The 23,549-nt window shown below is 47.7% G+C and overlaps 1 protein-coding gene across 1 annotated transcript in view; it reads right to left on the bottom strand.

The window, feature by feature from the left end:
• The window catches only part of LOC119379001 (uncharacterized), a 138,338-nt gene that overhangs the window by 7,743 nt on the left and 107,046 nt on the right, over positions 1 to 23,549 (bottom strand). Inside the window, exons 3-4 of the mRNA XM_037648125.2 lie at positions 8,443 to 8,599; positions 426 to 597 (exon numbers count right to left, since the gene is read on the bottom strand). Coding sequence (XP_037504053.1) covers positions 426 to 597; positions 8,443 to 8,599 — 329 coding nt within the window. The remainder of the gene's footprint in view (positions 1 to 425; positions 598 to 8,442; positions 8,600 to 23,549) is intronic.

Below are 23,549 nucleotides of genomic sequence, written 5' to 3'. Positions count from 1 at the left end.
AATATTTGTTTTGTTTTTGTATTTTGAAATTTGATTTCTTTTCTTACGATAGCCAAACGCTCACCTACCATGCGCTAAGTCAGATTCATCACACAGAAACGTAAAGTACTAAAGGTGTAATTAAAGGAACGTGTCATTTTTTGTTGTTGCTGTTCTTGAACAAGGCACTTGCCTAAACAAAGAAAAAACAACAAAACTGTTCTAAAGAAAAGTTGAAATAGTGTATCCCAGGGAAATTAACAGTTTTATTTGTTATTTTTACATTGGTTTCCCATTCTTTTATTTCTTAACGTCGGTTATGAAATGTTGGGATAGCCGCTTCTAAAGAGCCTTAGCCCTCTGCTGTCTCCCACGTACTGCTTTCAGTGATGCTTAGAGCCCGCAAGCGAGTGCGTTAGTGGACGCAGACCAGAAGCAATTCTTGCCTGAGCTAGAAACCCTGTCTTCCATAGCCAAAGCGGAAGCCAAGAACGTGCACGCATTGTGTATGGACATGGTGCTGGTCACGTGATCCTCACAACTTTGCCGCAACTCTTCAATTCCCAGTTCATGCGCGAGCGCCAGCGCTTCGAACACTGTACTGTCCTGCAGGTGGATCTGAAAGAAAAAGAGAAAGAAAATAAATTAAAATAATATTTCTACGACGTACTTCGAAAAACACACCAAAGCAAAGCAACCAGAACGGCAAATGCGGATGAACACTATAGTGCAGGTATAATGACTAATTCGCATGTAAACAAAATAAATAAGAAAAAAAGCAGTAAACATGCCGTTGGGAGCTTGAATGTACACATGACAGTTATCACCGATAACTGCCTTTGAAGCCTTTAAGTCTAAACTGAACTCACCTTTGGCCTATCTGCACGAAAACAAAATACAATTTATGTGGTTTATCGACAGGCCATTAAGTTAGTATTGTAGTTCATTGACGAGACCATGAAACACCAGATTGGACTACAGTCAATGCAGAACTAATGATTTCTATACTTCTCTTACATGATAGTTTTCATCGCGACGTTGTCAAAAATCACAAAACAATATGAATTCACACACGAATGTACATCCACATAACTAATCCCAGTACTACAGTATAATTGTACACGCAACAAGTTCACGCATCATAAATGCTCACACACGCGAAACGTCCTCCACACGTTACAGAGTTGATCAAGATGCTCGCACAAACAGTCACTGTGCACTTGCCCGCACTTTAAACACAACGGTCATGATCGCAGTTAATTTTCGCCCTTTTACATTCCTATACGCACACACACATACACACATGCGTTTACGCCTTTTGCGTGATACTGGACGACATAAAGAACAAAGAGCGCACTTCTCGCCCGAACACAGCATCATACGACGACGAAACAGCGGGTGATTAGTAGCAAACGCTTACGCACCACTCAGGAGACTCCCATGGGAGATTCTGGATGGAATTGTCTGACTACTTCCCGATTTAAAGTAAGCATAACAATTAATTTCCCTCATGATTTCTGAGGCTTCACAATCCGTTTTCTTCGTATGGTTGTAGATAAAAAAAAAATGCTTAAGGCGACCTTAATGTTCCGTTTAAGTGTAGCCCATAGCGTTTGGTGAACTTTTGGATCACTTGGGTAGACTTTGGGTTAACTTTCGGCCGTCGACTTTCATGGCTCCAGTGACTATAGAGTAGGAAGATTCAACACTTGGAGAATGAAAACAAAAAGAATTCTTGAATGTTCGAAGGCCTGAAAAAGTGGACCAGCCAGATCAGAATTCCCATAGAAACCGTATTTCTGGATAGCCAACAAGTAGCAGTGCCGTTCTCGCTACAATATGCAAGGACGAAATTAGCGCCAACAAAGCAGTTCCCGCTAGTTGTCGGTAGCCTTCACAGATGGCGCGCACGTCTGGCGCTTTCGGTTAGGGCTTTCGGCAAGCGCTTTGGTTTGGGAGCCTTCCGTCCGTGACGGGACCTCGTTATTCTCTTCTGCGGATATATATATACATATTTATATATATATATATTAATGCATGCTTGCAAACCATATGTTAGTGGCCAGTACAAAACAATGCGTGCATGTGAAAGTATATATATATATATATATATATATATATATATATATATATATATATATATATATATATATATATATATATATATATATATATATATATATATATATATATATATGGTAACAGTGATTATAAAGGGCCAGAAAAAAGGTTTTTTTAAGCGCTGCCGCTTGATTCTGCAGGAAGTCATAATCTAGCATTTTATATGAGAGCAGCATTTTCTGTTCGTGCGAAACAGAGCAGCTATGCGAAAACTTCTGTTTTGCCCCGCCAAACGCGGGTTCAGCCTTCGTAGATAAGAGAACGATAACGGAAGAACTCTGAGAGTAAGTCACTTACAGGCGCCTACGTGTGGAAGTATACAGATTATCTGGTTAGTACAGTAAGCTTCGGATGAAAGCACTAAACATCGATGTTAGACCGTGGATATTTCCGTTATAAAACAGACTCCTTATCATGTTTTGAGAAATATAATCACAATAACAAAAAAAATATATTTTCTTCGAAAGAAAAAAAAAAGAAAAGAAAATACCAGTGCGTGACCAAAATTTTAGTTCTGAAGCTGAGGACTAACAAATATATGTCAAGAAAAATGCCACAGATCGAAAGACTTTCCATGATGTGAGGACGAGGAGGAATAAAAAAAAATTAGAAACAGCGATAAAGTGTCCTTTACTACCTTAAGTTACAAATATGAAAATATTATTGATATCACAGTTTTTTTTTATTGACACGATGTAACGAGACGTTGGCGCACAAACAAGGCGCCGGCTACTGCTTAGCTCTTAGAGGAGTCGAGCATAGAGAATATAGGGTCCAAAATTTCCAAGCATAACAAATCCGCAGCACATACATTATACAACTTAGCATAACAATCAAGACGCAGCATAACAGTCAAACCAACATATTCAACAATCACACATATGTATATACACGGTGCTGTTAAAAAAAAAAGTTGAGGAACAACCATTACATAGAATAACCAAGACAAAAATAGTCAACAGTCACATAAATACACTGTTACGTTTAAACAAAACAAAACTTAAATGCGCTATAGTAACGGCCAAGAATGCCACTGTATTCAAGAAAAATTTTCAATGATTTTATAGCGCACTTCTGTAAACCTCTTGTTGACCAGGGGCCCAAAAGTTTCCTTAGACGTAGTGGTCTGCGGTCAAACGCCATTAACAATTATTTAAGTCGGCGTCTTAGTGTGTCGTGGAGTGAGCATTCTAGTAGGAGGTGATATATGTCTTCATCTACGAATCCACAGTCACATTCAGGAGTTTCAGCGCGGCCAGTTTTGTGTAAAAAATGCTTGGTGTAGGCAGTGCCAACCCTTAATCAGTGAATAAGTGTTTCCACACTTCTGTCTAAAGATAACGGAATTTCAAATTCAGTAAGTGGATCTCTATGCTACAAATCATAGCATTTAGAATTTTCGTCAAGCCACGTATATCTGCACATGTTCAAAGATATTCCCTTTAAAATGCTGCGCAATTCATTTTTCGATATTGGAACAGAAGCCATATCATGTTTGCGATGTGCTTGTCGGGCTGCTTCATCAGTTGCTGTGTTGCCAGGAATGTTGCAATGTCCCGGTATCCACTGGAACATTATTTCATGATGCTTTTGATTTGCCTTTGTGAGCTCTTTAAGTGTCTCGTGGGTTAGCCTATCATTGATTGTTTTCGCTTTTGTGCTACAGAGTGATGTTAGTGTCGCCTGTGAATCGCTGAAAGCTATTCATTTTTGAGCATCTCTTACAGAATTGATAAATTTTATAGCACTAAGGATAGCGAACATTTAAGCTGTTGTAGACGATGTCACGCGAGATAACTTAAATGAACCTTGTACATTGAGGTGCGGTACAATAAATGTCGAAGTTGAAGATGTTGGTACACTGGAGCCATCTGTATAGACATGTATGTAACCCGGATATCGCATATATATCTGATAAAGCGCTAGTTGCTGGGCGGCTCGAATGAACATGTCACTTTTTCTGATTATGCCATCCACTGACACTTCGATCTTTGGTAACGTAAGCACTATGGAGGATAATCGACGTCGGAGTTAAAAAAATTGCCGACATGTTTCTATACTTCTCATGACTGTAAAGGGAGATTGGCGAGTCTGTGTTTGGTGGGAGTTTGCTCTATTATTTTTTGAAGTGGAGAAAAAAAAAAGGTCGCAGGTACGCACACGCGTATTTTAGGTTTAGCATCGGTATGTTCGCTGTTAAATATTTTTAACAGCCTCAGACCACATTAAACATGCATGGAGAGGTAAAAATGCTTTAGTGCACAGCAAAGCCAAAATACTCGGTGTTCCAGCTATCTTTAGCCAAGGGTTAAAAGATACAGCATTAGAGGCAGGCGAGTGAAATCAGTTGCAAATTGCTGACAGTCACCTTGCGCACTACAGACAATTTTTTGTTTTGTAATTAGTTAACTTGTTTATTGGAATTATTTAACTAAATTGCTAAATATTGACTTTAGGCAAGAAATGCGACTTTCAAAGTTCGAGAGCGTCTTCAGAAACCCCCATTGCATTACTGGCGATAAACAAAGTCTCACGTATACCATTTTTTATACCATTTATACCAAACACGGGCTCTCCCACCTATTATGCATCCAGCTTTTTAAACGAAAGATTATCCTGCACGCTTAGGACAAAGTGCACGTCACTCGAGGTCCCGTTCAGAAATCACCTGCATTTTTTTACTCCCTGATATCAGTGATTCTTATTACCTGATTATATTTAGTTATTTAACAGTATTATGCAACTTTTTAATTGCGTAAAGCATGAAAGCGTTGTAAATTTTAAATATATATAGTCACTGTTTTTCTGGAATAGATGGTATCGTGATACGTCAGTCGATTGTGCCGTTATTCACTGGAGCATCAAGCAAAGGTTCTCGCCCTATATACGAGAGCGAGAACCACCAGAGCAGCCAACCCCTGCGAGAAATCTTGCCTGTGAGATCTCGACGTCCCCGGTGGATAAGTGAGACTTCTCAAAAGTTGTCTCGGAAAACATTCCGGACGAGTGCGCCCCCGTGCTGTTCTGCAGGCTGTGTGAACGCTGGCTTGTCTAAAAGGACCGCTTTACGAAAACCTACGGCGGCTTCAGTATTTTTAGTCGACGTACTTAGGGGGTTGTTGTCCGACAGAGACGCGTGTTTGTAGTGCTGTACGAAGGCCTGCATACTCGGGAATAAAAAATAACCGAAGCAGCCGGGAAAGAGCTTCCTATCAAGCGAAAGAGCGAGCGCTGTGTCGGTACAGGCTGTTTTGAAGCAGATGCAGTGGAAATCAGACGAGCGAAAGGAATGTGACTCGACATATTCCTCGAATCAAACGTATAAACGGAACGCTCCGTTTCGCGCTATCAACTCAGAAAAGAACACGTGACTGGAAGTGTACTCCAGGTTTCTTAGGCTGTCCTACGCTTGACTGGAGGAACCTTGACTGGAGGAACCTTCGGAAAACCCGTAATAACGTATTGATCTATGGCTCTTAGATTTATCGTATGGTTGTACACTGCTGCCACCAATGGCGGGAAGGGTTTATAGAAACATTGTGGAAGGTTTTACACTTTGCCCCTCTAACGTTGCACACAGCCACCAACCAGCGCAGTTGTTTAGAACGAATTAGGTGAGTGTAGTGCGTTAATGTAACTGCGTTGCGCTGTAAGTTATTCCACAATGAACATCCACCAACTAGCCCCACTCGCGATTCTACGCGAACTTTGTCGCTAGGCCGCTGACACCCATTGCTTTCCAGTTATCAACGATGCCGCTCCCCTAAAGAGGTTGAGCAGTCGTTAAGATGCAAACCATAGGCCACACGCGTGACTTATCGTTCAGTGCAAAGGGTTTCTTCACTGCACAGAAGAAGAATGAGACTAGCATTCCAATAAAACACACCTTAACAAGGAGGAAATTGCCTCGGCTCAGCGCAACTTCCACTAGACGACGCAAACGGATGTCGCCGCAATACGCTCCTGCGCGATTTATTTACGAGTGAGCTGCAGGGGAGCTGCGACAGTGGCACAAAAACAAAGACCCGCGGCGACGCGATACCACTGCGCTTACGGGTAACGCTTCGAAATGTTCGACGCACGATGCCCGGCTTCACAATCGGGGCCGGTATGATGCAACCGCTTTATTCGCTTTCGTACTTCGTTATTGGTGCGAGCGGGCTGTTATAAACCGACCGTTCCTGAACGGTGGATGATAAGCGAGCAATGAAATGGATCTGACAATAAAATAAAATTGAAGTTTAAATTTATTTATTTATATTTATCTATTAAAGCGAAAGGAATTTAAGCAAAAGGAATCCTTACATTATATTGGCCCCAGTACTGTTGCCCAATACAGGCGAAAAAACAAAAAGCGCCATGGCCTTATATTTATTCTGAAGCGCGCGTTATCGTTAGGAACATATTAATCTTCACTTTCGCTTTAACACTTGTTATATAACGTGAAGATAAATGAAATGAGTGTGTAATGTCGATCTTCCCACTGAAACCAATAGCGATGGTTTACGGCGAAGTTCCGACATTGGGTATAACAATACAGCTGTACCATCGCGCTCAGTATGAGCTACATCACGCGAGCGCGTGGCCGAGCGCTCTGCCAGGTTGTACAGTGGTGCCGATTATGGCATATTCTCGAGTTATCGGGAGAGAGTGCGGCTGTCCCTGCGAGCGCGCATCGCCTCCACCGGCTTTCACCCTCGCCCTCGTTTTGTTCTTTGGTGATATCAGCTTCGGAAATAATAACTTCGAGGATGTAAGCAATCAAGTGGGGGCGATGCGCGCTCGCACGAGCAGCCAAACTCTCTCCCGATAACTCGAAAATATGCCATCATCGGCGCCACTGTACAACCTTGCAGAGCGCTTGGCCACGCGCTCGCATGATGTAGCTCATACTGAGCGCGATAGTACATTGAAAATATCTATAATACGTTCATTCGAACTTATTTCTCTATATTTTACTCTCACTTTTACTCACTAAGAACAAGCACGCAACAACAATTTATGTTCCTCGACGCTTTTTTTTTTCTTCTTCTCGATTCTAGCAACTGCATACACAGTTTCCATGGAAATGGGGTGACACACATGAATCTCACACGACCAAACCGCATGCTCATCAGCATAAAAAGTTGCAGGTTTGTTTGACAGGCGAAGCATTTCGAGTAGCAAGGTAATCGAATATTATGAGAAGTAAAGCGTGGGAAGTATAAATTAACGTAGTAAGGTACGGTCAGTATACGTTTGTTGCACTTAAAAGTCGCTTACTAACTAAACAAGCGCGCTGTCATGCGCCCAGATCTAATCGACCGCGAACAGTAGCGGCCACAAGTCAACAACGCTGACGTGGAGCAGCAAAGGCAGCGGAGAGTGCGCGTGCACGTCGAAAAGGGGATGTTCTGCGCTGTCTCAACTGTTTCCCTGTATTGCGCCTCTGAAACTCAGCAGATCACACGGCCTACAAAATCAGGCGCGCCATCGCATCTGCGACAGCGCTAGCGCGGCGCGAGTATCCGTGTAAACTATTATCGCAATAAAAAATAAATAAATGAAGCAGCATCTCCTTATTAGCTGTTGGTATAGCTTAGACAGTTAAGTAAAGAGTAACACACCCAAAGATAGGAAAGATGATTTCAGAACGGAACACTATAGCAGACGATCTGTCAGCTTGTGATATTCTTTCTGCTCATTTGCTTTACCTTCAGGCATTTATACTTTTGTCACCTTAATGCATGGGGGCAGATTTCGGCGGCAGTGCAAATACAAACAGATCCTTTTCAATGGACTGGTGTTGAGAAGCGAAAATATCTTAGGCAAACCCCGCGCACGACACACACACACACACACACACAAACACACACACACACACACACACACACACACACACACACGCACGCACGCACGCACGCACGCACGCACGCACGCACGCGCACACACACACACACACACACACACACACACACACACACACACACACACACACACACACACACACACACACACGTGTCATCTTCTAGGCCATCCTAAATAATATGATCGATAGAGTCAAGTATACGCGTGCAATTGAGGTGAGAACAGGTGTAGTAAACGTCCGCACGCTCTCGCTCAAGGAATTCCATGCGGCCTATACAAAAACCAAGGGTTTATGAGCCTAAGTGCTACCTACGCAAACGTCGTTTTCCTGGCGAGCGTTGGTACGAAGATCAACAGACCGCATTATTATGCTCGCTGTCGCTAGATTATATAAAACTCACCATTACCCTACAAAAGCAATTTTTCGCCGATGCCTGAGCTCTGGTACCCAAAAATTAGAGCAAGTACGGTAAGCCGAGATAGAGAGGATCTCACCTTGCCCATGTAGACGTAGAGAAGGACATTTTGGAAGACGTCAGGCTTGGCATGCGGCAGCCGAATGGGCGTAGGGCTGCCCGGAGGAGCTGGCGTCACTGTGGAGCCCGGTACTTTGCAGACCTCGCCTCGTTTCACGTTTTGGAAGTTGCTGCACCTGCGGCAGGGCAAATCACGATAGATTCTGCAACAGCAAGCCGAGCGGCTGCAATATAGCGGTTTCCAAAATGGCGTCACCTCGACTATAAAGCCATGCACTTGCGGCCCGGTTCAATTTGAATCCAGGAGTGGTAGCACAGCGAGGGCTGATCGATATGCACAGGCACCAGTAAAGAAGGCTCGTGCATCGAATCCAATAGTGAGGAATAACCTGAAGTGTGCATAAGTGCGAAGGTGCGCGGGAGTGTGTGCGTATGTGCGTGCTTCCCGAAAATTATGAAAATCAATAGACCAGTACGTTTAAAGTTTACATTTTAGCAACTGTTATTCGCTCTTATTTAAGTACTGAGCGTTTCAGTGATTCACAAGGATTCCAGAGCAGGATCGAATGACTGGCTGTGTGTACAAGGGACAGAGAGAAGGGCGAGTGAAAAGCGGGGAAAGTTAACCAGGACTGAGCCCGGTTGGTTGCCCTTCACAAAAGGAAGATGGTTGTGGTTCATGGAGCTTAAAGGGACCGAAAACCAATTTTATGGTACCAGTTTTCTTTAGTGCGACGGAAAGCCTACCGGTCAGAATGTCTAATCACGGAATGGTAACGCGGAAAACGCCGTGAAACATTTATAATCAGGTAATAAGGCGGCAATAGGGGCTATTTGGTACGTCTTCATGCCTGTGACGCGCTGCAGGTTGAGACACGGACCAGAAAAAACGAGAAACAACACAGGGTGATTTATAATCACCCAGGACTTATAATCAACACAGGATTTATAATCAGAATTTTTCGACCTGCGGCGAACTGTGACGTCGTACACACAGCACATACTGCAAACAGTGGGAGGCGAGCGCGGCAGTGTTTTGTGTTGGTGCGCTGCGCTTTGCTGCGCATGCGTGCACTCCGCGCGCATGCACAACGGTTTGACATGTTCTACTAGTTGCTGCGAAGGCAGCGCCGCGCTTCTCAGAGTTTTTACCTCGTATACGAGGTAAAAACGCTGAGAAGCGCTTTCTATGCTAGATTTTATGCTGCCTATAGGTAGCATAGAGTCTAGCGGGGGTGGATAATAATGTACATACTCTAATCTTGGACAGTAATTATGGTGCGAATAAAAGCCTCAGACTGCGTAGACTAAAGGAAGTCACTCCATAGGGCAACATCAAGGCATGGATCAACATCAAGGCTGCGCGATGCATACCGGCCTTTTGTGGCTTTTGAACAGAATTTCAGAATAATCCCACTCAAATCGCGGAAAGGCTGCTCGAACATATTGTTATAAGAAAACGTATATTTACAAATATATACAAGCAGAAATAGACGCTGATACAATGGCGGACCGGAGCCTGTCCTTTCAGCACTTCGTCGTTGTCCCCCTTTCAGAGTGGGTCCCACTACCACCTTGAGCCACTGGCCCACTGCTACCTTGTGACACTACCCCGCGGCGTAAAAGCGCCGACCCGGCGCTGGTCACGGAAGTAGTGAGGAGGACGGCACATATGGTTTCAGTCTTACGACGTGCACAACAGTGGATGGCGTTGGCGTTGACTGCACTGAATCGGCGACTCGCTGTATTTCATATGTGAGGTCAGTGACCTTCCGCAGGACTTTGTATGGTCCGTCATAGCGAAATAACAACTTTTCTGAGAGACCGAGGCGACGACATGGGGTCCACAATAGGACAAGTGAACCAGGTTCATAGGAGACATCTCGGTGTCGGCGATCATACAGGTCTTTTTGAGTGGCCTGAGATGCTGTGAGGCGCTCTCGGGCAACCTGTCGTGCTGTGTCGGCTCGGGCAATGGCATCGAGAACGTATGTGACAGGCGAGTTCGAGCCAGCGGGAAGCAGCGTGTCAAGAGGGAGGGATGGCTCACGTCCATACAGAAGATAAAACGGGGAATAACCTGTGGTGTCATGCCTGGAGGAGTTGTAAGCGAATGTGACGTAGGGTAACGTTGCGTCCCAGTCGCGGTGGTCGGCAGAAGCGTACATCGACAACATGTCGGTGAGAGTGCGGTTTAGGCGCTCCGTAAGCCCATTAGTTTGCGGGTGGTATGCCGTTGTGAACTTGTGGTTCGTAGAACAGGAACGAACAATGTCCTGGATGACGCGGGACAAGAAGTATCGGCCTTGGTCGGTGAGAAGCTGGCGAGGAGCACCGTGATGCAAGATGATGTCATGCAGCAGAAAGTCGGCCACGTCAGTTGCGCAGCTGGTGGGAAGTGCGCGGGTAATGGCGTAACGTGTGGCGTAGTCAGTCGCTACGGCGACCCACTTGTTCCCGGATGCAGAAGTGGGGAATGGTCCGAGGAGGTCGAGCCCGACGCGGTAGAATGGTTCGGCGGGGATGTCAATAGGCTGAAGGTGTCCGGCTGGAAGCATTGTTGGTCGTTTTCGACGTTGACAGAGGTCGCAGCTGCTGACGTACTTTTGCACGGAGCGATAAAGGCCGGGCCAGAAGAAACGGCGCCGGACGCGATCGTAAGTGCGTGTAACTCCAAGGTGACCGGCGGTAGGTTCATCATGGGGCTGGCGAAGAACATCTGCCCGCAAGTGGGAAGGCACGACGAGAAGGCGTTCAGGGCCGTGGGGGCGCATATTGTGGCGGTATAGAACACCGTCGTGAAGGCAGTACAAGTGTAGAGAACTGCTTGGAGTTCCGGAACTCAGACTGTCAATGATGGGACGTAAAACCGAGTCGCGGCGTTGCTCACAACCTATATCGAGGAAGTCTGATATAGAGAATACCCCAGACTCAGCAGGTCCCTCTGCGGTGTCGGGTGGATCCACTGGGTACCGTGACAGACAATCGGCATCCTGATGGAGTTGGCCGGATTTGTAAACCACCGAGAAGGTGTATTCTTGAAGGCGGAGAGACCAACGACCGAGGCGGCCCGTGGGATCTTTGAGCGAAGAGAGCCAGCACAGGGCGTGATGGTCAGTTAAACAGTAAAGCTGCGGCCGTACAGGTATGGGCAAAACTTAGCAACTGCCCAAACTAGAGCAAGGCACTCTCTTTCGGTGATTGAATAGTTCTTCTCCGCCGTGGACAACAGTCGGCTGGCGTAGGCGATGACGCAGTCTCGTCCGTGTTGACGCTGAGCGAGAACAGCACCAATCCCATGGCCACTCGCGTCGGTGCGAACCTCTGTCGGGGCGGTGGGATCAAAGTGGGCTAATACTGGAGTAGTTGTGAGGGCTGTAACGAGCGCCGAAAACGCAGCAGCTTGAGGCGAACCCCAAGTAAAGTTGACGTCTTTCTTGAGTAGTTCTGTGAGAGGACGCGAAATATCGGCAAAATTCCGGATGAAGCGGCGGAAATAGGAACACAACCCGAGAAAGCTGCGGACATCTTTAGCCGAACAGGGTACGGGAAATTGTGTCACTGCGCGAATTTTGTCGGGATCAGGCTGGACGCCAGCTGCGTTAACGAGGTGACCCAGTACAGTTATTTCACGACGGCCAAAACGGAATTTGGAGGAGTTCAACTGTAGACCAGCTTTGCGGAATACCTCGAGAATAGTGGAGAGCCGCTCAAGATGGCTTGCGAATGTTGGTGAAAAAACGATAACATCGTCCAGGTAGCACAAGCATGTTGACCACTTGAAGCCGCGTAGAAGGGAATCCATCATCCGCTCAAAGGTGGCGGGAGCATTGCAAAGCCCAAACGGCATGACCTTAAATTGGTACAGGCCATCTGGGGTTACAAATGCGGTTTTTTCTCGGTCTTGCGGATCAACAGCGATCTGCCAATAACCAGATCGAAGGTCAATGGATGAGAAGAACTTGGCGCCATGAAGGCAGTCGAGTGCGTCATCGATGCGTGGCAAGGGGTAAACGTCCTTCTTAGTGACCTTGTTGGGGTGCCTGTAGTCAACGCAAAATCGCCATGTATTGTCCTTCTTCTTTACAAGCACGACAGGAGATGCCCACGGACTAGCCGATTGTTCGACGACACCTTTGGCGAGCATCTTTTCGACTTCTTTCTGGATGACAGCGCGTTCGGCAGCGGACACACGGTAAGGGCGCCGGTGAATTGGGTTGGCATCGCCGGTGTTAATGTGGTGGGTCACAACCGATGTCTGGCCTAAAGGGCGGTTGTCAAGATCGAAGATATCGGCATAGGATGTCAAGAGACCACGCAGGTCTTGTGCTTCAGTGGGCGGAGGATCGGGCGCTATCATTTTCTCAATGTCAGTGCGTGCAAGGTCGAGTGCAGCGAGCGAGTTGGCATGGTGACTAGGAACACCTGCTGATAACTGAGAGATATGGCAATCTTGCAGTGACGACACGACGCCGAGCGTAATACCTGCAGGCAGCACATGGGTGGTTAGATCGAAGTTCAAGAGAGGTAAACAAGTCTGGTTGCGGCATACTGTGACCACAGTGTGCGGTACGGCAACAGAATACTTCAAGACGACGTCGGTAATCGGTGAAACAACATATTCACCATCACGCACAGGTGGATCAAGGATAAGCTGGACGTACGTCGCGGCTTGAGGCGGAAGATGCACAAACTCCATGGCACATAGGCGACTGGGAGCGTCATGGTCAACGTAGGCGTCTAGAGGGAGTTCCAGCTGAAGAAGGCCCGTCGAGCAGTCGATAAGAGCGGAGTGCGTCGAAAGAAAGTCGAGACCAAGGATCACGTCATGTGGGCACTGCGAAAGCACGGTGAACAATACGATGGTCTGACGGCCAGCAATACACACGCGAGAGGTGCACATACCAAGAACTGTAGATGTGCTCCCATCGGCAACTATTACTGCACACTGAACAGGAGGCGTGAGCACTTTGCGCAGTTTTTCCCGGAGAGCAGCACTCATCACTGAAATCTGTGCACCAGTGTCTATTAGGGCTGTAACGGCAACGTTATCCACCAAGATTTCTAAAATGTTTCGGCGTGTAGGAATCGTCAACAGAGGATTTGAAGTCCGGGTCGTTGTCGCAGCGTCACCTCCGGGAGCTGCATGGACTAGTTTCCCGAGGTCGAGGGGCCAGGCCGTGTAGGGGACGTTGATAGACGAACAAGCGGCGACAGAGATCGACGGTCTTGGGGTGACGGGGATCGGCTGAACCTTCTGCTTGGAACGTGGACATCAGTAGCCTCGAGATCGGAACGAGGAGAAAGCCTGCGCGAGTTGCCTTCAAATCGGCGCCATGTTCCGGTGTTCCAGGAAGTCGACGACCACCGATTGCGACAGTGGCGCGCAATGTGTCCTACGCGAGAGCAGTGAAAGCAGATTGGCCGATCATCAGTTGTCCTCCATTCAGCAGGGTTTCGGTAGCGTGAAGGGTACACTGGAATCTGGTTGACGACGGCAGGAGTGCTCTCGGGAGTGCGAATAGAGCAAACAGGTGCTATGCCGAGATTCGCAATCTCTTGGCGTACGACTGCTTGTATGAGCGATACGGTGGACGCGTTAGCCTGTGGAACGTCAGCAGGAACCATTGCTTCCAGTTCACGACGGACGATGCGGGTGACATTTTCTGACGACGTAGCCTGCGTGAACGTGGGGGGGTCTTGGCAGGTCGATGTGGCTGCAGTATTAGGTAGTCGTACGAAATGGCGGCTGATGCGACGACTCTTGGCCTGCTCAAAACGCTAACATTCCTTGACCACGGCGTCGACGGTGGTGCAATCCTTCACGATCAGTAGACTGAACGCGTCGTCGGCAATCCCCTTCAAGATATGGGCAATCTTGTCAGCCTCCGTCATGTTCCCGTCAGCTTTTCGACAAAGACCCAGTACGTCCTTTATGTAGCAGACGTAGGACTCCGTCGACGTCTGAACGCGGGACTCGAGATCTTTTCTTGCGGCCTGCTGGCGACCAAATGGCCTGCTGAACAACTCGATGAGCTTCGACTTGCAGGTGTCCCAGGTGGGTAATTCCGACTCGTGCGTCTCGTACCAAACGAGTGCGGTATCCCTGAGGTAGAAGACCACGTTGGCGAGCATCAACGTGGGGTCCCACCTGTAATACTCGCTGACGCGCTCGTACAATGCGACCCAGTCCTCCACATTCACCTTGTCTTTGTCAGTGCCCGAAAAGGTTCCTGGGTCTCGAGGAGGCAGGAGAACCAGATGGAGCTGCTGCTGCTGTTGCTGCTGCTGCTGCTGCTGCTGCTGCTGCTGCGCCGGCGATCCTCGGTCAGTCATTGCAGGGAAAGGGAGGCGACGACCGCTCCGAAGTTCCGTGTTGGTTTTCCGAGAGGAAACGCAGGCACGCAGGTGTACCCCGCACCTCCACCAATAATGTTACAAGAAAACGTATATTTACAAATATATACAAGCAGAAATAGACGCTGATACAATGGCGGACCGGAGCCTGTCCTTTCAGCACTTCGTCGTTGTCCCCCTTTCAGAGTGGGTCCCACTACCACCTTGAGCCACTGGCCCACTGCTACCTTGTGACAATATCAATACAATTCACGGTCTTTTCATTTTCACCGGGACCTATTCACATGTTCTGACCAGTTGTCGGTCCCTTTAACTTCCCCGAGTGACTCAGGTTAACAGAGACGCCGTATAGTCGAGGGTTCCGGACAACTGCGACTACCTGGAATTCTTTACCGTGCACCGACATCATTTCGCCTCTTATCATTTCGGCTCCATCAAACAGGAGGAAGGGGAGGAAAATATTAAGATGTGAAGGGAAAGAGCAGTGCCTGCCGCCGACGTAGTGAAACTTCTCAGCGCTGCATAAAAGACGGTAGCTCAGTCCGGTCGCCTTGAGAAATAACAGTTTTTTTCTTTCTAAGGCTGTGATTTCAAGACCAAGTACTTCCAAGATCTTGCCCATCGAGAAGTGCATTCCGTCCGCCAGTTTAGAGCGTTGCGGAAGGAAAGGCACGCATGTTTTCGCTAAACACTGCTGCACGATTAGGTATATACAGCACAAGCATTTACATCACAAAGTAACGCACAAGCATTATGAACAGAGGAAGACCTTACTTTCTTTTATTGCGATAGCAATTATATGGACACTCTCGGCGGGTTTTTGCCGTCGCCGTCATGTTCCGTATAATATATATATATATATATATATATATATATATATATATATATATATATATATATATATATATATATTATATATATATATATATATATATATATATCTGCCACGCGCCATACGTCCTCCAGCATGCTACCGGCAAGCTATTTATATACAGAATTTACCGCTGGCGGTACGAAAAGTTCGGATGTGCTTCAGCGTGTTCCCTATCACCTGCGAGATGGCACGAAGGGGGCGCTTAGCTTTAAAGGTCGTCGCCCCGCGTCGTGTTTCGCAGGAGACAGGACGCGCGCGTTCGACCTGTGCTTTGCCTTACAGGGCATGGTCACCCGTGCTCGCGCGCTTATCTCGTAAGGGGGGGGGGGAATGTTTGTACATCTTGTGCTTTCACCGCAAAGTTTGCGTTGAAGCTATAGGCCACAAGAAGGTCGCTTCGCTCGCTGCAGCGGCCGCGTTTGCGAAATGAGTGAGCTGCTAGCTAAAAGAGCCAAAGGGGTTAGTTGGTTGTGTATAGTCGACACTTGCAGCGTGTTGCTCAAGCACAAAGAAGTAACCACTCCGACAGTTGTTAGTTCGCGCTCGTCCTGTGTATATCTGTGCCTTCTTTTCGTGCGTCCTTCTTTGTGTTTGAACAGCGCTCTGCAAGTGTAGAGCTGTGACAGTTATTTCGCACTCGTCCTGTGTATGTTTTTTTCGTGCGTCCTTAGCGCTTGAGCAGCGCGCTGCAAGTTTCGAGCTGCTTGCCTTTCTTCGTGTCACATTTCAAATTGTTGCTATTGCATTCATTGATTGGCCCTTGCGACGAAACTGTGACTTTTTGTTTACCTGTTGAATATTAAAACTGACAGTCAAATGTGTCTCCTCCAATTAAGGAATCGCTGTGCGGCTGGGAGCTCCAAAACAACCGAGAAGTACGCCAAGCTTCCTATCGGTTCAAAAGCTAACGGGCCCAGCCGAGCCAAGCCGGAATCATTTAGGCTGGTTACGGGCATTCAGGTTCGGGCCGGGCCCGAGCCCTAACACCACCTATGCAGTGCTCACCACGCGCTTGCGTTTTGCCAAAATTTCGGAGACCAGCGCCCTCACTAACGATTATTCGATATGTCTGCTGGTGCTGCCATAATACTTTTTTCTGGCTAGAAGCAATAAGTCGTTCTTAATATAGTTCAACCTGATTTTCTTTTGAATACAGACTATTGCAAGCTTCAGCGATACGACAACGAACAAACCGTGATGTAAGTCAACGTTCTTGTTGTCCAAACCCTGAGTAAATGAGAAAAAATTCCACAGCATATCCACAGGGTGAATGATGATGAGTGGGGCGAAGCTCTCGTACGGCAGGATCTTGGCGGCGGCGTCGCGCAGCTTCACGCTCAGTACATCATCAACGACGTGAGATCGGGCCGGTTTATACTAAAGGGTCGATGAGAGTCATGGCGACTTGCAGCTCACTTTAATTTTACATGTACGCTGTGAATTTTTATTGTTTAATCACGCACAGGAGAAATCTCACCAGGCACTACCTTGAACGTAAACAATGGCTGCTAATGGGGAATGAGAGACAGAAGAAGTCGGCTTTTAGCTAACACTTACACTTCTACTTCTACTAACGTTTCCTACTGGAACATGCCAATGGCTGCTAATGGGGAATGAGAGACAGAAGAAGTCGGCTTTTAGTTAACGCGCACTCTGCGAATTTTCTATTGTTCAACAACGCACAGGAGAAATCTCCCACCGGCACCACCTTGGAGGTCAAGATCTGGTACTAGCGTTAAGACTGGTTACGCACTACATACAGGGGACGAACGGGTGCCGCTCTAAGGAGCTTCGCCCCTAAAAAGCCACCAACGCATAATCAAGCAGGAAGCAAGGAATAGCGTGGAAAAGGGGAGAAGTGGTTGGCGGGGTCGAAGACGGCAACTAGAGCTCGCGGAAGACCATTCCGTCTGAGGCGAGCCGAAACGAGCGGTAGCCACGCAGGGCACTCGTCTAAATCAATGCTCAAGTGCGTTTCCGCGTCTGCGCCTACAGGCTCGTTGATTATTAAAGGCTTTCCGGCGGGTCATTAGCCCTGTTCGCCGCCCCCCAATAGGCCGCCCCGATCGATCCCCAGGAGCTCGCTCTGCAGCCGACCCAAGCGGGGCAAAAATAAAAGAGAGAGCGAAGCCGCACGCGAGCGGCAGGCGACAAATTCGAGCCTTGCTAGAGGGAACCTCACGGGCCCTGGGCGCTAATGGCCGCTGCCTGCAATTTAGAGCGGCCTGTTCTTGGGGCCTTGTTTCCACCGCATCACTGTGGCGGTTCCGGGGCAGCCGGAATATCCGAACGACATTGCGTTGAACCGTGCCGCCGACGTGTGCGACACGAACGGCACGATTGCTTTGGCCGTGCGCGACGCGGCGGCAATGATCGCGAGACCGGTGCGCGCAAACACTGCGGATTTCAACGACGTGTCCTCACCGCGTGACATGTGTCGTCATTCCAGGAACCCCATTAGTGAGGTGCGGACGCCTTCCTTTTTTGTTCTTTTTCTGGGAACAGAACAGTGGCGCCGTTGAATGACTCTGCGCGACGGAGAAAGAAATTACTGAAAGGAATAATTGCTAAGTACTTCCACACGCTCTCCGCCTCTCGCCCACTGCCTTCACACACTCGTTCTCTGCCAAAGCTGTTCAACGCTTTCGTCTTGTTTTCCCACGACACGAGAAGAACATGGCTAAGGACGGAACTGATTTAGTGGAGAAAAGTTTGCGAGAGATGAGAAGTAAAGAGAAGCAATCTCATTTAAGACAGCGAAATGAAACGGACGGGTGGTGGAACTGATCGTTTTCTCCATTGCTTAAACCCGCTTCGCCACATATTGACCTTTTTACGGGAGAAAACAGCTTTACAGGGACGGACGGAGATTCGATGGGTTCACACATGAAGGTTTGGTACGCGAGCACGAGTGAAATCGACGGATGGACGAATAGCACGATGTCTTTGCTCAAGCTACAGAACTGCGGATGCTGACAATTACTTTACGCTTTACTGCATAAAGCGTACCACGAGTTTTCGCTTGTATCCAGCCTGCATGCATATTCAGAAGCATATGGATGTCATTACGCGGGTAACTCACAGAAATACAACTATGATGCAAGTTGGTTTCTACTTGACCTCAAAATTTTGATTTGCTCAGTGAGAAATTTCACACAATCCAAACAGTTTTATATATATCGAGGAAAGCACAGGAAGTTATAAGTTCGCTACTGAGCAGCTCCGCATCATCATCATCAATAACGACAGCCGATCCTTGATTTCCCTAAAGTGCGTACTAAGCTTAACACGGCAAAGTCAATGCATTGCATGCAGGTTCCGTTACCCTGGTTGCATTTCTTGTATTCCTTCTGAGTGGTATGTACAGGTCGGTCCACTGTTAAAGGGAACAATTGCCTTCAGGGCATGTCAGGATATCGCTCTCTTGCAACAGTACAGTGGCTTAGATTTACATAAGACTACTGGTGGTTGACAGTTCCGACTCCCTTTGACAGACCAGTACCTTGAACAAACAACGTTTCCACATCCACTTGGAATGAGGGGGCCAGCAAAATGAAGGGGGCTCATTCGAGTGTTCCCTTTAACAGTGGACCGACCTGTACATGTACATGCATAAAAGTCGACAGCACCCACCGCGCATGATAAAAGCTGGTTAAAAGTCCCAAGTCCTAAGCTCGTTTTTAACGAGCTTGGGACCCCCCCCCCCTCTCTCTCGCTCTCTTTGCTTTCCACTTTCTCAAGGAAGCCAGCAAATATCTGTTGTGGGACTGTCGGAGCAATGCTGAATGTCGCGTCCAGTCGTTGCTGACAGCTTGCGGGCTTCGTTCGGCGTCCGTTAGCTAGTCGAACGCCACGCGTAATCGGAGTACGCTGAAACCTGTCCGCTGAGCCATGCGAGCAAGGAGGTTTTGTCTATGTTTTCCAATTTAAAGGGTAGACTGCTGCAGTTTTTTTTTTTTTTTTGTCGCGGCCGAAAGGTTTTGTACGCATGCTTGATATTTTCTCTTTAGCACAGACGACCTCCAGAGACAACCGAAGTAGCACAGAGCCGCACACCTCACGGCTTCCTAGACCTATGTCTGCACCAAACTACTTTTATCACTAGTATACATAAGGGGTTCTGCACAAGTGGCCCCCTTGTTTACCTTTGGTGAAACATTCTAAAGCATAAAACTATAGATGGCAATATAGCATGCAAACTGGCTTGAAGAGGTATGGCATAATAACGACGTCGCTCAGAAACCGGCGAAAAGGTAGGCAAAGCCGACATATGTGTGTTTGGATGGGAGGCGGGCGTGCGCAATTGTTGGTACCCTCGCCGCTATAACGTATGTTTCATTCCCTTATCGCTTTTTTTTTCTTTGTTTACGCTGCAGCCGTACGGGCGCTCAACACGCGGGATCCACTGGCTTCCCTGGCCGTCTTGCCTCTTAGAGCCGAGGAAAGCAATTATTCTACTAGCAAAGATTCTGTTTTGGACAATGCACGCCGGAAGTGGAGACGAGACAATGTGAGCACACGACGCAGTGCAAACTTGCGCCTCTTTTTCTTTTCCCGAACATGCACCCTGCGCACGCAGTAATACAAACAAACAAGAAAACAAAAACAAGGAGAGTGAGAAGGAGAGCGCGAGCTCAGCCGGTGGAAAACGGCGGTGGCCGCCAAGAACGTCGACGAAGGCGGGGTGGAAGCCGTGAGCCGCACAACAGGGCCGGAGGAGACCGGCAGCGGGGAAACGCCGAGGAGGCATTCCCGAGGGACGCCGGGCCTCCGAGGTTTTTCCCCGGGTTTTCCTAATGTGTGTTTCGGCACGATAATGACCGCTCCCCGATAGCCCCGCAAGACCGACCGGCCGAGAAATCGCGCATCAAATAGTAATAAGAAAGAGCCCCGGGCCCGAGCACGCACCGGCACCGCAGTGGCGGTCGTGGGGGAGCGCGGGGCGCGCCAGGCCAGGTGTACGCACGCCGAGAGCCAGAGGCGCGCGCGAGCAGTCAGGCGGCATGCAGGGCTGCGCACAGCGCGCTGAGATTGCCCGGCAGAGCGAGAGCGGCACAGGAGGCGCACGGCCGCCGTCCCCGACTCGCTTAATTTTTCAGGCGACAAAGCGCGCTCCAAGAGACGCGACAGAGTCGTCGCGACCACCGCCGTCCTCAGAAATTCTCCCTGCATGCGAGGGAGGATTTCCCCGAGACAGAGCTCGAGCCAAACTTTTCCAGCTCGAGTTACAGCCATGGGGAGGGGGTGTGGGGTTAGGGGAGACAGCGGAAGATACTGAGCACGGTTTACGTTCTGATGCAAGGTGCGGCGATTACTACGTTAAGACTGGAGAGTTGTTGCGAAGTGCTCGCTGCTTTCCTAATTCCAAGCGTCAAGTAAGAGAAAGAACAAATTGTGTTCAAAGGAGCGAACTGCCCAATTCGCAGCGTGCCAGAGGCGACTTGTCCGAAAAACCGAAAGACGCAGCCTTTGCGCCTATAGTGTAGTTATATGCTTCGACGGGGCGCATCCAACTTGGGAGACGATTAAGGGCAGAATTTTTTATCTGAGCCAGCATTCTTTAAGAAAGCGCTTTAAAGTGGCGCGCGGGCATTGTCAGGGTCATCAACACCTTGCACGACCCACGACATCAGTATTGCGGCCCTGACAGTACCCCATTTTCAAAATGAAAACACGCGAATTAATTTCTAAAATTAACGTATATATCTTTGCGTCAGGAGTCATATCGGCCATTTCTTTCTATGCAGTGGCAGAAACGTGAACTTGTACTTGTTCTTATGGTATACAGTACCCAAGTGCGGTCCGTCTTGTGCTATACATGCGTGTCATTTCAGCTTCAACCTTGTCGCGTAGTCATGGCCTGAAGGACGTCAATTCGTAGAGTTCACGTCATGCAGATGCACCTGGCCTATGAGACACCATAGGAGGATGATCCGGGTATTTCTGACCACCTTGAGTTCTTTAGCGAGCATAGATATCTTAAAGGGGCCCTGCAACACGTTGTCAACATGGTCAGAAAACGCTGCCGATCCGTAGTCGAGGCTCCTAGAACACGCGAGCCATACAACACAGCGCAGCACGCGGCCTGGAATTTACAATTCTCAAAGTCAGATAGAAATCGTTGCCTCTTTTCTCGACAAATAATGCCATATACCCAAATTCACGGCCACTGTCGGATTTGAGCATCGTCAGCTGCATAGTTACCGCGACCGCCGCGGGAGGGCGTCATGTGCCCGCTCGCGCGCTCGCGATCACACTGAAAGTAAGCCGCGCGTTCTAAAAAAAAAAGAAAGTGTTCAAGGTCATGACGCGCGCGTGACTTAACTTCTTTCCCCCGTGCCATCCCTCCCTGCTTGACATCCAGCGTGCTCTTCGGGACGAGAGAAGAGAGAAAGCAATTACAGCGTGCGACAAATCACTAACTCGACTCGTACTTGGCGAATTCTAAAGAATTTTGCGGTGGTCGATTCGTGAGGCACTAAACTAATAAATGCATTCGATAGTTACTTGGAAATATGTTGCAGGGCCCTTTAATAACTTTTCCATCGAAATGATTTAAGCAGCATCCTTTGAAATGATGTGTGACGGCGTGTTAAGTTCAGTCAGTCGGAAGGTGATCATGGTATACAGCATTGGAGCTTGGAGGCCAACAGAGAATCATGAAAAGGAAGACAAGGACAACTGAGAGAACGACGGAACGGAAAATTATCAACTCAACGTTGAGAGACATAATAAGTGAACAGTACGCAACAGACGGCGAGTGGACGATGACATTTAAAGTTTTCTGAGCAGTGTATCGTTGGGCAGGCCGTGCAATGTATAAACAGACCGTCTGCTAGTGTAACAGAGTATAGACTGTGGCAAAAGAAGAAAAACACAGTGGTGGGCCGTTGAACACTAGATGGCCGGATCCGATGATTAAACTATCGGATGAGCTCGACTGACGCCGAAGCTTTCGTGAACCAATAGTATGCGGCTAATTTCGTGAACCAATAGTATGCGCAGCAGAAATCTGGATGCGATGCGTGCAATGTTGGTGCAAGTACACCGCTGAGCGCTCTCCCTTGGCCCCACTGGCGTTTGCACTGCACTGCGAATATCTTAACTGAATCGCAGATCTGCGAAAAAAAAAAATGCGATAAAAGGGGAAGGAGCAAATGGATGGATGGTGCTATACGCGTTTCTTTGCGGTGACCTGTCCGCCGTCAAGCTCGAAAAAAGCTTTATTATTATTATTATTATTATTATTATTATTATTATTATTATTATTATTATTATTATTATTATTATTATTATTATTATCATTAAGGCAGTTAGCTCATTCAGTGCTTTGTCGCTGGATGAAAATCTTATCTGCGAAGGCATTAAGCGCTTAAAACCATCCTTATCATGTGGCCCAGATGACATCCCCTCCGCCATACTAAAAGCTTATGGCAGTATATTTGTCCCAGTACTGACTACGATATTTAATAACTGCCTCGACACTTCCACATTTCCCAGCATGTGGAAAACTGCTTGTGTTTTTCCAGTATGTAAGTCGAGCTCTGAAACAGATGCTTCTAATTATCGCCCGATTTCTCCATTATGTGCCACATCAAAGATCTTCGAGCTGGCTCTTCACAACATATTGTGTTTTAGTGTGAAAAGCTCATTGATTCCTAATCAACATGGTTTTCTCGCTGGCCGCTCAACTACCACAAATCTTGCTAGTTTCATGATGCAGATCTCCACACCTATTTCTCAGAGAGGACAGGTTGACGTAATCTACTGTGACATGAGCAAGGCTTTTGACGTAGTCAGCCACACACTGATTATGGTTAAACTTACGCACTTTGATGTTGAATTGTCGGTTGTGAATCTCCTGAAGGGCTATCTACTCAATAGACCTGGTTATG

Source organism: Rhipicephalus sanguineus, chromosome 1, assembly GCF_013339695.2.
Source record: "Rhipicephalus sanguineus isolate Rsan-2018 chromosome 1, BIME_Rsan_1.4, whole genome shotgun sequence".
Classification (NCBI taxonomy): Eukaryota; Metazoa; Arthropoda; class Arachnida; order Ixodida; family Ixodidae; genus Rhipicephalus; species Rhipicephalus sanguineus.
The sequence above is the reverse complement of the archived record's forward strand: the minus strand, read 5'-3'. Positions and strand labels throughout refer to the sequence as shown.